At 38.8% G+C, this 12,468-nt stretch overlaps 1 protein-coding gene across 2 annotated transcripts in view; it reads right to left on the minus strand.

Annotated features, from left to right (window-relative positions):
* LOC141963227 (neuroserpin) overlaps positions 1 to 12,468 on the minus strand; it is a 56,218-nt gene that overhangs the window by 20,176 nt on the left and 23,574 nt on the right. For both annotated transcript variants that reach the window (XM_074912372.1, XM_074912371.1), the window contains exons 2-5: positions 8,564 to 8,831; positions 6,623 to 6,853; positions 3,752 to 3,946; positions 2,684 to 2,888 (exon numbers count right to left, since the gene is read on the minus strand). In XM_074912372.1, coding sequence (XP_074768473.1) covers positions 2,684 to 2,888; positions 3,752 to 3,946; positions 6,623 to 6,853; positions 8,564 to 8,813 — 881 coding nt within the window. In that variant the 5' untranslated portion in view covers positions 8,814 to 8,831. The remainder of the gene's footprint in view (positions 1 to 2,683; positions 2,889 to 3,751; positions 3,947 to 6,622; positions 6,854 to 8,563; positions 8,832 to 12,468) is intronic.

Genomic DNA, 12,468 nt, shown 5'->3' on the forward strand with positions numbered 1-12,468 from the left:
TAAGTCAAGGATTTTTCAGCTTTTCATCCTGCCCTGCCAGCAGAGGCTGGGAGGGGACGCAGCCAGGACAGCTGACCCAAAGGGCTCTTCCACACCATACGACATCATGCCCAGTATAGAAACTGGGGGGAGTTGGCTAGGGGGCACCATGGCTCGGTGACTGGCCAGGCATCAGTCGGCAGGTGGTGAGCAACTGTACTGTGCATCACTTGTTTTATATATTCTGTTATTATTATTTTCTGTTCCTTTTCTGTCCTATTAATCTGTCTTTATCTCAACCCATGAGTTTTACCTTTTTTCCCTGGGATTCTCTCCTCTTCCCCACCAGTGGGGGGAAGAGCGAGTGAGTGGATGCATGGTGCTTTAATTGCTGGCTGGGGTTAAACCACAACAATAAGTTTTAAAAATGTTCACTTTATAATTGGATAACATCTTTCAGGATATAAAAATTTAATTTTATTCCACTGCTGCTTTCAATTTCTCAGAGGACAGAGCCCGCAGGCCACATTTCATAACATGCCTTTCTGAGTCAGAGCATAAAATATTTATGAAGTGTTTATTTAGAGCATTGATAAAATCCTGTAGATCACCTCTGAATCCCTAATAGAAATCCAACACCTTGGGAGTATGCAATTAATCTTTGGAATTTCTGTAAGAAAGTGCAGTATTACTATATGGAATTTCAAGCTCATGATAGTTATCTGTTATAGTCTGAAAATACTGAAGGTAGTCAGCACCTGGTTGTACCTGTTTTACTTTTGTATAGCCTTAATTCACAAGTGTTTACCAAGTTCTTTGAGGTTCTTATCTAAGAGAGACAGGCACAGCAACCAGCCTGAGGACAGAATAAATACGGACATTTCATGACCACACAAAACCTAGGTCTCAAACTCATGGCTGAGAACCTGGCTACAGAGAATCCTGGAGTCTCTGCTGTTGGTTTAGAGCATACAAACCCCAAAACTACCTCTATAAACTTAATTCAAGTCATAAACATAACAAATATGTTCTCAGTGACATTTGTGTATTTAACTTTAGATACCTAATTCTTAAATTTGGAAGTGAGTTTTCACAGATTCCCTGTATAATCAGTGGAGAGAGAGACTTCAGTTGTGGATCTTGCACTCTAGACTTTGAGAGAAGATGTCCAACTTCAGCACCTGACTCACAGGCAGTGAAATGCTCCAATTATAAAAGGAAGGCTTAAGGGATGCAAGAATCCTCATATTTTACTTCTCATTAACATCTAGGTAAGGTTTGCCCAAGCCTGCAGGAGAGACAGCCTAGGAGAAATGCATCTTAGTGGACTGTTAATACTACATCTCCTGGGACCTGAAGCGCCAAGAGAAAAACAAACAAAATCACAGGAATGGTGTGCAGTAGGTTCAATTTGTTTAAAACCTGCAATGCAGCTCTTTGCTGCTCTCCCTGCTTCTTGAAAGGAAATGCTACTTAAAAAAGCAAGGAACTCTTACTATGGGACAGAGAGAAATAGCCCCAAAACGTTTCTGTTCCCCCGCCACACTGACTCCAAGTGTGACAGCTTTAAGGAGAACTGGAATTCCATTTCAAGTTGGAATCAGGGCATGTTGACAGCACCAGTCCATCTCAACCTGATTTATTCTGGCTAGCCTTGTTTTATTGTGCTCGGCTGCAGTTAGCTTCTTGAAAGTCTTTGCTTTGGAAAGGAACTTGATAAACTGCAGGAATTCTTGCCCTTCTCTTTACATGTGAAATACAACAAATTCAAATCTCGAAGGCCCCTGAAAACTAAGAACTATTTTAACGACTAAAAGGATTCACTACAGTTTATTTTTTCTGCTGCTGTATACCCACTGCACAGTGCCACAGAAGTAGATTAAGTGAGTGATCCACATCAAGCTTCTGCCATGTTGTTATGTAAACACTTCAATGAAATCAGTATGAATCACTTGAAGGACATCATCATCCAACTATACATTATTAGTGACATTTAGTAGTAAACAACTAAGTCAAGTGTAGGGCAAGCACGAAAAATATCTGAAGGTAGATAAAACAGAATTCTAGGAACGATAACGAAGTGGTATATGTAAGCAAATATGCCACTAAGCACATACAACTTATGTCTACAAATGAACCAACAGAAGTTTTATCCCTTCTGGTAGTAATGTCTTGTTATTCTATTGCTCCTCTAAGAAAAAAGAAACCAGCACTTATTACAACTACGAAAAAAGACAGAAGACACAAATTGACTGGAATTACCTCCCGACATTCGACCCTTTGTATCTACACAGACACTCACCATTAGAACTTTTTAAATTAGCCGCAGATAGAAATTTAATTAGGACCTAAAGGAAACCTTTTAGCCTTTGTTAATTCAGACTTGTAACATTTCTACGGCTCCTGTCTAAATGGAACTCGTCCATAACGAGTTGTGCAATACTCTGAACATCGTTCAGAGTGGATATATTCCTGATGACGCAGTTCTCCTTTCTGGAGCTTACGTATGAAAGGGATGCAAATGCAGTGCTCATCTGCTGCTCAACCACTGCACACCCCCTGGGCTTTCCTGTCAGAACAAACTTCACGTGGGTGCTACATAACTGCAGACTTGATCAAGAGGTTCAAGTTTTACCTACTCTGCTACTCAGATCAATTTGAATGCAGCCTTTCCCCTTCTACTAACATGAGAGCATATTCTCACCTTGGTAAATACACTTCCACTTTTTGCTTCTTTACAGAATTAGCCCATTCATTAATCAATGAGGCTTTGACCAGTGGTTCCAATGTGGCCAGTGGAACTTCCTGTCTGGAGAGAACGATCATCATGCTAATCTCATCTCCCTCGTATGGTATTTCCAAAACTTGATAGATACCGCCTGCTTCGTTAGAACCATCACTGAACTCTCCTACAAAAGAAAATCAACAATAAGAAAACATATTAGAAGTATTTTCTATTTTCTTATGTCTTCACTGGGGATAGGGGAAAACCAGAAGGCTAATACTAGGCAGTATTTACTAGATACTGGAACTAAAAGTGATTTTGTTTGTTCTGTATAACTGATATTAGTTTCTTCAGCATAGGGTTTGAGGCTTACAACTGTTTTCTTCAGGAAAACAAGCTTACGAGATCACACAGTTTGTAGATAATCACACTTCTGAACCTATTACCTAACTCCCACTGGTTAGACAGAGAGAAGTCTAAAAGTTGTTAAGGCTGCCAAACCTTTCATGGAAATGAGCAAAGATTTTTTTATTCAGGAGAGATAATTTTTCAGTGATGAGACCGAGTGAACTACTGCCAATGCTAGACACTGTAGAACTCACTTAGAGTTCAAGCTCAAGCTGAAAAATGATCCCTAGTTCTGCTCTTCAAGGAAGATCTATTTTACCTTTCTAAGGCTATTAGAACAGTAATGAGCAAACATTATTCATTTGAATATTTACCACAGCACAAGGAAAATATTTTAGTAAGAATCAGGACTAGGTCAAGAGTTTTAAAGAGATGAGATATATGGATAAACATCCTGAAATCAACCATGTGGCAACAAAAACATAGGTAGAAAAGTAATCAAAGTCATTATAAACGTTGCTATCTAGTTATAATACATAAGCACACACATTACAAGACAACATCAAAATCAGAGTCCCTTCACTGGACAAACACCACATTTAAAACTCTAGGTGAAAAAACAAACAACAAACATGAGTCTTGCTACCACAAACCTAGTAAGGGAATACTTACTAGCCTTGAATTGCCAGTCCAACTCACCATAGTAAAACTCTCCCTGCTGGTACATCATTGGAATCTGCACTTCACTTTCATCATCTTTAGTGAAAGAAAAAGTTCTTGTGTTTTCAGGTCTGAACTGTGATTTCCAGTTGCCTTTGAAATAGACTGCGTTGATGAGAGCCAAATGAGTTAGAGCACCAAAATCTCTTGAAGACACAAAATCTTTGATCATATCTGAGAAGAAAACCAACTGTCAGTCTGCATGTCAAATTGAGCATTAAATCAAAACTTAAGACAGCTTGAAAAATGCAAGAAAATAAAAAGCTGTGTTAACATATAATTTCCAATTCAGATGTTTCATTAAATCTCAAATTAAACTGCCAGTGTTTTGTAAACCTAAATCACAGTGTAGGTGCGTAAACCCTTCCATCAAGTACATGTTAGTCAACTGTTTCTTGATCACTATTTAAATATAACCCCCAATGAAACCGAGTGGAAAAGGGGTCACGTAAGGAATATTTACACTGGTGCTGTAACACAGCTCAGCACTATCGTCTTAAGGTCACAACTTCTACAAACTTTGGCTCCAATCCAAAGCAGCACTTAAATGGGTGCTTAATTCAAAGTGTGTAAGTATACCCATTGGAACTCTACCTGGGCCAATTCTGAAGGAAGCATTCAGTTTCAGTAATGTCCTACTCACTTCAAAGTAAGGATTAATCATAAGAAAACCACATAAATTCACAGCATTTGTTCCACTGACATTAGCTCTTAAAAGGCAAAAGAGAAGAAAAACATCTAGCATCTGCTCTATTCATGGGAGGTATGTCAGCTGAGCATGGCAGCTGCTTTGCTCCTACTCCTAAATAAGTCATTTACATCAGAATACAGTCTGTTACCTGCTTTAGCTCATCTTAAATGGCTTGCTTTTCAGCAAAATAATTCTGAGTTGGTTTAATTTGGTGCACTGATCAGATTTGTCACTATTTTTGAAGAATTACAGCCTACTTCAGATAGCTTTCTCCCTCACTTCTATTTTTAACCAACATTGCAATGCAAGGTGTTAAAATAAACACATTCCTCAGTCTAATTATTACTCCTTAATCCATGGTTTAAAATACAAATTAATTCTGCTTTCTGGAGCATATGACACTGACTAACTGGTGTGAAATTTGTGTATCATAGGGCAGTACTTCTTCTAGGTTGTTGTTTGTATTTCATTTTATCTAGAAGGTTCTTAGCAATGAGATGTGACTGTTCCTGCCATACTCACTCTCCCTGGTTGGAAAAAAGGAGAAATTAAGAAGGAATACACTTCCAGATTTTCTATTTCTATTTGGTACATCATATTCCCTTCTATTTTTCAGCCACATCTTGTTAAATACACTAATGTAATGTTAAGAAATTTTCTGGCCAGAGAAACCTCTGACAGTTGTTTTCTCCTCTGAGCCTCCCATCATGCTTAACACACTGGAATTGGAAACCTGCCTGTCTTGTACCCCTCTCCTAATGAGAAAATGAGCCTCCTCCGTCAGAGCTGGCAGGCAGGAGACGATGAGATCTAGTGGTCAGAGACTGGGCTGAGGGACTGTTACTATCGCAACCTACTGCTAAGAGACTTTGTTAGCTCTGCACAGCTCCTTCCAGGGCAACAGTTATGAGCTTGGTCAGCACACGTGGCAGGTGTTAACCAAGAGAACTTGCTGTTCTTTCGAAAAGAAAGAGAATTTTACTTTTCCTTCAGAGAGACACCACGTTTCTCTGAAAACACTCTGCAATCTGCTGCATCACTGCCCTTCCCTCTATTTCTGTAGCTTAAGATAAAGCACAGAATTTCTTATGAATATAATAGCTGCCATTTTCCCTTGGAAAAAAAACCCAGATCATTTCCAAAATGTAATAGAAGTATTATATGAGGTGTTTTTCCACTTTGGTGCTATACATTTCCATAAAGCATTATGGATTGTTAAGTGCTCAGACTACATGGTGATGTGTTAATTCCTTACAGGGGATTCCAATACCTTCAGCTTCACAATGGTACGACTGATGTTTGAGCGAGGCCCCTGTCAGTTACTCTTAAAAGATCAACTTTCAGAGTGTGCCAGATGAACTAGAATATGCTTTGATCCCTACAACGAGGGACTAACTTCACTCCTATGCCTTGAGACTCTGCATGTATTCAGCAAGTGTCTCATCTTTGGGATTCCACAAGCGAAGCAAGCACTACATCACACTGATCTGAATATGCATATTTACAACAGTAGTTTTGTGCTTACTCCCTTACTGCAAATTTTTGTTGTGAAACTCTGTTGACAGTTTTCCTAAAATCAACTATCCTCTCAACATGCTATCTAGTTTCCTCACAGTGGAAAAGATTACATTACAGGGTCTGATTTTGTGGTTCAAAGCTATCTTTTGTATTCCTTGGTATTCTATTTCTCAGTACCTTGTAACTCTGAGTTCCTCAGAGAACCAGCAATGTTCCACACATCCAAAGCATAGGTCAATAACCTTTTGGTAGACAACTTTTCTGCAGTTAGCAATAGTACTTATCTATTTTTTAAAAAAATTTAATACCAAAACCAGTATTAAAATACTACTAAAATGCTTACCACCAAAACATTCTCCTTCGATAAACAGATAATTTTTATATAGTAAACCAGGGGAAAAAATATTCAGATACTACTATATGATCAGCAATGGCTAATATTAGTTAAGACAGATCATTTCTGCAGAGGAAAAAAACCCATAATTTCAGAGAGTTGATACTAGAATTCTTTTCATGGAAGGCAATACTTTAATCTCAGACGGAACAGATAAAAACCAAGGCAACAATTCAACAACACTGTATAACTTTGGAAACACAAACACTTACTGCAGGAAGTATATAGAAGAATCATGTGGACTTACTATTTGTATGATTCTCCACCCACTTATTGATGTGGGTAGCTACAGCTGCACTTTGGCTGAAATCTATATTCTCTACTTCAGCTTTAAAGTATTTTTTCACCAACTGCAGAAACTTGTCACTGATATGAAATCCATTCTGCACATAGAGAGAGTTAGCAATATTCAGAACATAATGGCTTTCCTCAGTAGTTGCCATATCAGAAAGGTCCTTCAGGAAGGTAAACTCTTCACCTGTGGAAAGAAAAACAACTTCAGTGTTCCAGAAAAGAAAGTTATTCGATGTTCTTTTCCTGCTGCAAATTCACAAAGACATTTTATGCAAAAAAATTATAATTTTTAAATAAACTTGTTTCTAAACCTACACATACACCTTCAGATTTGAAAGAACAATCTGTAAGGCTGAACATATTATTTAGAGCTTATTTTTTCCTACTATCTATAATTAGCATAATTAACGAGACATTTGGATCCCATCACAAAGCTATCAATGTTAATCTTTTCAACATCAAAAGAGTAATTAAAAAAAATTATTCTTACTAGTCACACTTGTATATCTTGCCACCACAAATCCTTAACAGAATTTTTGTTACCTCCCAAAAGCCAGCTGTTTAAGGAAATAAGACCTTCAAGTTTTAAAGTTAAGGGCTTCCCCACAGACTTCTCTCTGCAAAAAACAGGCCTAGAACTCCCCAGGATCCTGCATGGGGTAGTATAGAATCATTTGCTTAGGTAATGAGGAATCCTGAGTAGGATTAAAGTAGTCTGCTTTAAGATAGGAAGCTTGTACTGTTGCATCATTTACCTGAAGCTGCAATTTCTAATTTTTTTTTAAAAAAGCAACTGAAAAATTGAATGCAGTGTTATACTCCAAGCAGAAATCACTGGAGTACTTTCACTGACTACCACTCATATGCAAGAGCAGTGAATGGCCCAGCTCAAATAAACTGTTTAAGTTATTCAATTACAGCTAAGGGATAATTTATCAATGTTTAAGAGACAAACTGTAGAACTAAATACATGCTGTAGTCTGTTAAGCACATCTTCAACACTCTTTTCAGGAATTCCTTCCCCAAATCCTTTCACTGAAGACTTAAGTACGTTGTACAAGTAACAAATTTCATTCAGGTGTCAAACAAATTACTCTGATATCAAAATTCATAGAGATTTTCTCTTCAAAGTAGTTTTTTGCCATTCACTCATCCCCTCTGTTCGCAGCCATGGTACAGCTGCTGGCACTAGCAGGGTGTGCTTGCACTCCCCAGCACAGCACTGCATCCGGATGCTTGACTCTGCTCATCCCACCCTACAGCAGGACGGTGTGGTAGAGCTGTTCTCTGCTAAAGGAATGAATCCTGTTCTCAGAAGGGCTGATGGGAACACATGGTGTATCAGGCTGAAACAGCCAAGATGTGTGTATTTCCTAAATTAGCTTGTATATCTGTATGTGACATGAGGCAATGCAGACAGAACATTAATGCCATAGAATTAGGGTGAAGAACCTAGAGATTCTACCTGAAAGAACCAAGCAAGTTGTGTCAAAGAGACCATTTCCAGTTAAATTACTAAGATCTTCATACTTTCTTATAAGCAAAAAAACTACTGCTTTCCTTTTCAGGTTTCATTATAATCCCTAAAAAGAATGTTCCTAAAAATCTTCTTATAACTCTAGAGGCAAAGGCAAGATTATTTTGCAGACTGAAACCAAGATCTGCAGTTAACTGCAATTGCTTAAGATTCAGCTGCCCGAGCCAGAATTGTATGTTGGCATCCCTCAGCTCATGCAGAATCTGCCCACCATGCTTCACCCCACACAACAGGGTGCCAAGGAGCCTACTGGTTAATAACCCAGAGACAGGACTGGGCCACTTCCATCGTTCAGGCATTGCCATCTGTTTCTTTAAGACACCCCCCCCCCAGTAAAACACAACTAGACAGTCTTACCATTTTTTAAGCTGTCAAAACCCAAGGAATGTCGAATTTCTTTCAAAGTGGTTCCATGGGCTCCAAGCTCTACCATTCCCATGGCTATCACGATGCTCAGAGGAGAGAAAAGAATATTCTCATCTTCTCTCACGGCTCGCAGCTGATTGTAAACATTCACAGAAAGCTCAGCAATGGTTTCATCGGGAAAATTTGTCTTGAAGGCTTTGCTTTGCAAAACAAGCAAAGACAACAGTCCAAGGAAATACATGTCTTGAGATTCTAAGATCTGCAAGATAAATTTTAGAGAAAATAAGTTAACCTTGTTTAAGTAATAAAAGATTCAACTTGAGAGAACAAAGGAAGAGTAAACTATTCAATCTTAATTCTGTGTGGAAAAAAAACTAGTCAGAGTTCAATGCACAACTCAGTTATTTGGAGGAGACACTAGTTCGTATACTGTTCCAACTGAAGTAATGATCTATTTAAAAAAAAATAACCTACTTCATTATGTAACTACCCATTTTTGAAATCTTTCAACCATAGATTAACAAAACATGGTTTCTACAGAAAAAGACCTCAAAGACATAGCAACACCTCTCCTACTTTTACTTTGATTTTGCTGTTGTCGTTGTTAAGCAATGCTGATCTGGAATTGGTCTGTATTTCTGTACTTTTTCACCAAGGAGACCCATAAATCCGCATTTCTTTCATCTGACCTTCCAGTAAGATGCAGCTTATCTAAGTCATTCTAAGCCCCAAACTGGTAAAACTATTTCAAGCACTGTAAGAGAGCTTTGCTGACACTGGTGACAAATGAAACGGACCATGATGTTGCTCAGTTGCAAAACACATGGCAAGCAGCCAAAAATTCTTTGAAAGAAAAATAAATCATGCCTTAGTTACCAAATGAAATCCCTTTTGTTAGTAAATAATGGTGAAAAGGTGGGTACTTATGCTAGCTAAGAGACACCACCTGCTCAGAGATCTTGAGAGGGTAAAGTTACTGTACACACCAGTGAGAAAGATCCAACAGGGGAAACGAGAGTAAAACTAAACCGAAAAAAGGGTTAGCACTAATGCTTTTGACTAATCCGCCCTCCAAGCTTTGCTAAAATGCTTCAGTAAGCAACAGTTCTCACTCTGTCCCAGTTTAGCTCATCACACAACCACCGGTATTAAAATTTTAGCTCCTGGAGCAGTGTATGTCTGTCTCCATCCTCCCATTTTTTTCCTTTAAAGTTCACGCTACCTTGGCATCTGGCCCACTGCTGCCAAGTGGCTTGGGTCAGAAATACAACAGACCCCCCATTACTATTCCTTCTCTTCGCCGCTTGCAATCTCTCTTAACACGTAACAAAGCAAAGATTCCTGAAGCAGCAAGTTAGACAGCACAAGACTAAAAGCTTTAGTCCAGAAGCGTTTTCATGTTGTTGTGCCAGTCTGCAGGGCTTGTCAGCATGGGACAAATTTGTGTGAATGTGCTATTTATTCTGTTGCTCGACTGAAGTCAATTTGCATGCAGCCAGCCCAAGTGCTTCTGCCTTATGCTTCCCAGCTCTCCTGTGTCTGCAGTTACCATGGGTTTCTATATACCTGACACAGAGACCCTTAGTGAGCTTTATACTACATTTATATTATGCATTTCATCTTCAAAGCACTATGTAGCATTATCTAATTAACTCACACAACACTGAATGATACATAATTTAAGCATTATTACTCACATTTTCTAGCTGAGGAAATATAAAAAGCAACAGGGTACATGTACGTGCCTTGGCAGCAACTGATGCAGTCACTAGTTAAGATCCTTCCCGTCCCCTAGCCACAGATCAGCCTTTTGTTTATTTTTGCACTGAGAAAATTAAATAGATGAACCGGTGCAGCAATCACACACGCTTCAAGGGAAGAAGACAGGCTCTTAGTGTGATATGGTAGCTAAAGCCTTGCTTCTCCCCTGCCCCATGTCTCCTTTCTAATGATTGTTTCCCTATATTTAAGAAATATGCCTCATTTCTCAATTTCTGGTAAGTCCTCCTCTACGCTGGCATCCCCTCACCTCTCTGGCCTACCTGATCAATCTTTCTCCAGTTCTTAGCAAGATATCAAAAACCTCCACCAAAGACTCTCATCCTATTTAAGAATGGCACAGAATAAGTCATATAAGCCTAAAGCACCAGCTTCATATTGTGCTTATTACTTGATGACTACATATTCCAGTACACTTATAAAACCATCCAGCACTTCAACTGCTGCCCAATGGAAAACACTCCACTCTGAGCCATGGCCATTGCTATTTATTTCATGAAGACTGAGTCTTTTTATGGTCCAAAACATTATCAACATACCACCCAATTTCCCCAGTAACTGTTTTTCTTAACAGTAATTTTTTTTTTAACCTGCCCATTTGTTTTTAAGTTTAAATTAATACTTTATTAAGTACTGACTTAAGAATATTAAGGCTTCTGTTATAGAAAACAACTCTGTTTTCCTTGTGATAGTGGGCATTCTAGATTTTTTTATTTTAAAAAAACAGAGCACACTTCTCTCCCAGTGTTACATAACATCAGACTTCATTCAGCACATCCCTGGGCTAGATTGAGCCCAGGTATTAGTCTCTTATCCTAAAAGCTGTACAAGGCAAGAAAGGTTTATAAACACATCACGCAGGAGGTCTGTGGCACTGTCAAAAACAGCACTCGAAAAATAAGCAGAAGCTCATCTTTCTTTTGTTGGGGATGAACCCAAAACATCATCGTTGCTTTTAAACTAACCTGAAAATCAGGGAAATCTCACATCCTAATCTAAGCAAGTGAGCTGTGTTGCTCAATGCAGATGCAGTTATGCAGGTAGCTCAGCTTCTCCCCCCCGTATCAAAAACTGGTTGAGCTCACTTCAAGACCTGACAAAGTTATAACAAGACATAAGATAATCTTCAGTTTCAAAAAAAAGGAAATTTCCCCAGCCTTTTAGTTGCCAAGGCAGCTATTCAGCAGTCCATCACTGATCTTTGTCATACGTGCTACTGCCAGACAGGCTTAAATAATTTCAGGGAAAGGAAGAGGGAAATTTATACACCTTAACAAAGTGCTTCACATGTGGGTTAGACTATCTGAATGCTATTGAAATTACTGGTATCAGACAATGCTAAAAAACCAAATTATATACAAATCAAAGTCTTTCTTCCTGACCGCTCCGGAATAGCTCCTCATAATCAAGTGATAATATTTTTAATTATTTAGTTGGACAGAAAATAGAGCAAGTACATAGATGGGAACAAAGAAAATTTATACTGAAATGCTCTTACAAAACGAAGCACCAAACTTAAACTTAGTTTTCAAAGACATGCTTAAATGCCACTGATGGCAATGTGAGAGGTTAAACTGTGCAAAATTAAAGTTCCCAGTAGGTGTGAATTAGTCTAACAATTTAGATTTCGCTCCTGCCCCTTCCACATCACTTTTAGTCTAGAGAGGTTTTCTAATAGAGTTCACAGTGAAGTTCCCAAACACACATCCAGGGGAAAGGGAGAGAGCCCGGGAGGCAGGAATGAGCACCCAGGATTGGGTAGAGGATGCAACCAGCTCTTTTGCTGGCAGTGCTCTCAAGTTATTTGCAAAACTATGGCTCTCACAATGTATGAATAAGAGTGCAATGCAAGGGAAGATGTTTTAAAACAAGCTGAAGATCTGTGGGTGATGGGCAGTGGGGCCAAGGCTGTAAAACAGAACAGCTATCTAATCAATCCTTATCCATCTAATCCGAGATGTCTGTGGTGAATACTTCAGTCCAATTCTTCTTGTGCTTCTGGTACAAGCATACACTGTTCTACTGACAACTGGGAATCCAGCTCTTAATTATCATTCCAGTCATAACAGTTACTGCTTCTCTGATTCTGCCTTACTTTAGGCTATATTACTTTTGGT

Source organism: Athene noctua, chromosome 8 (assembly GCF_965140245.1).
Source record: "Athene noctua chromosome 8, bAthNoc1.hap1.1, whole genome shotgun sequence".
Taxonomy (NCBI): domain Eukaryota; kingdom Metazoa; phylum Chordata; class Aves; order Strigiformes; family Strigidae; genus Athene; species Athene noctua.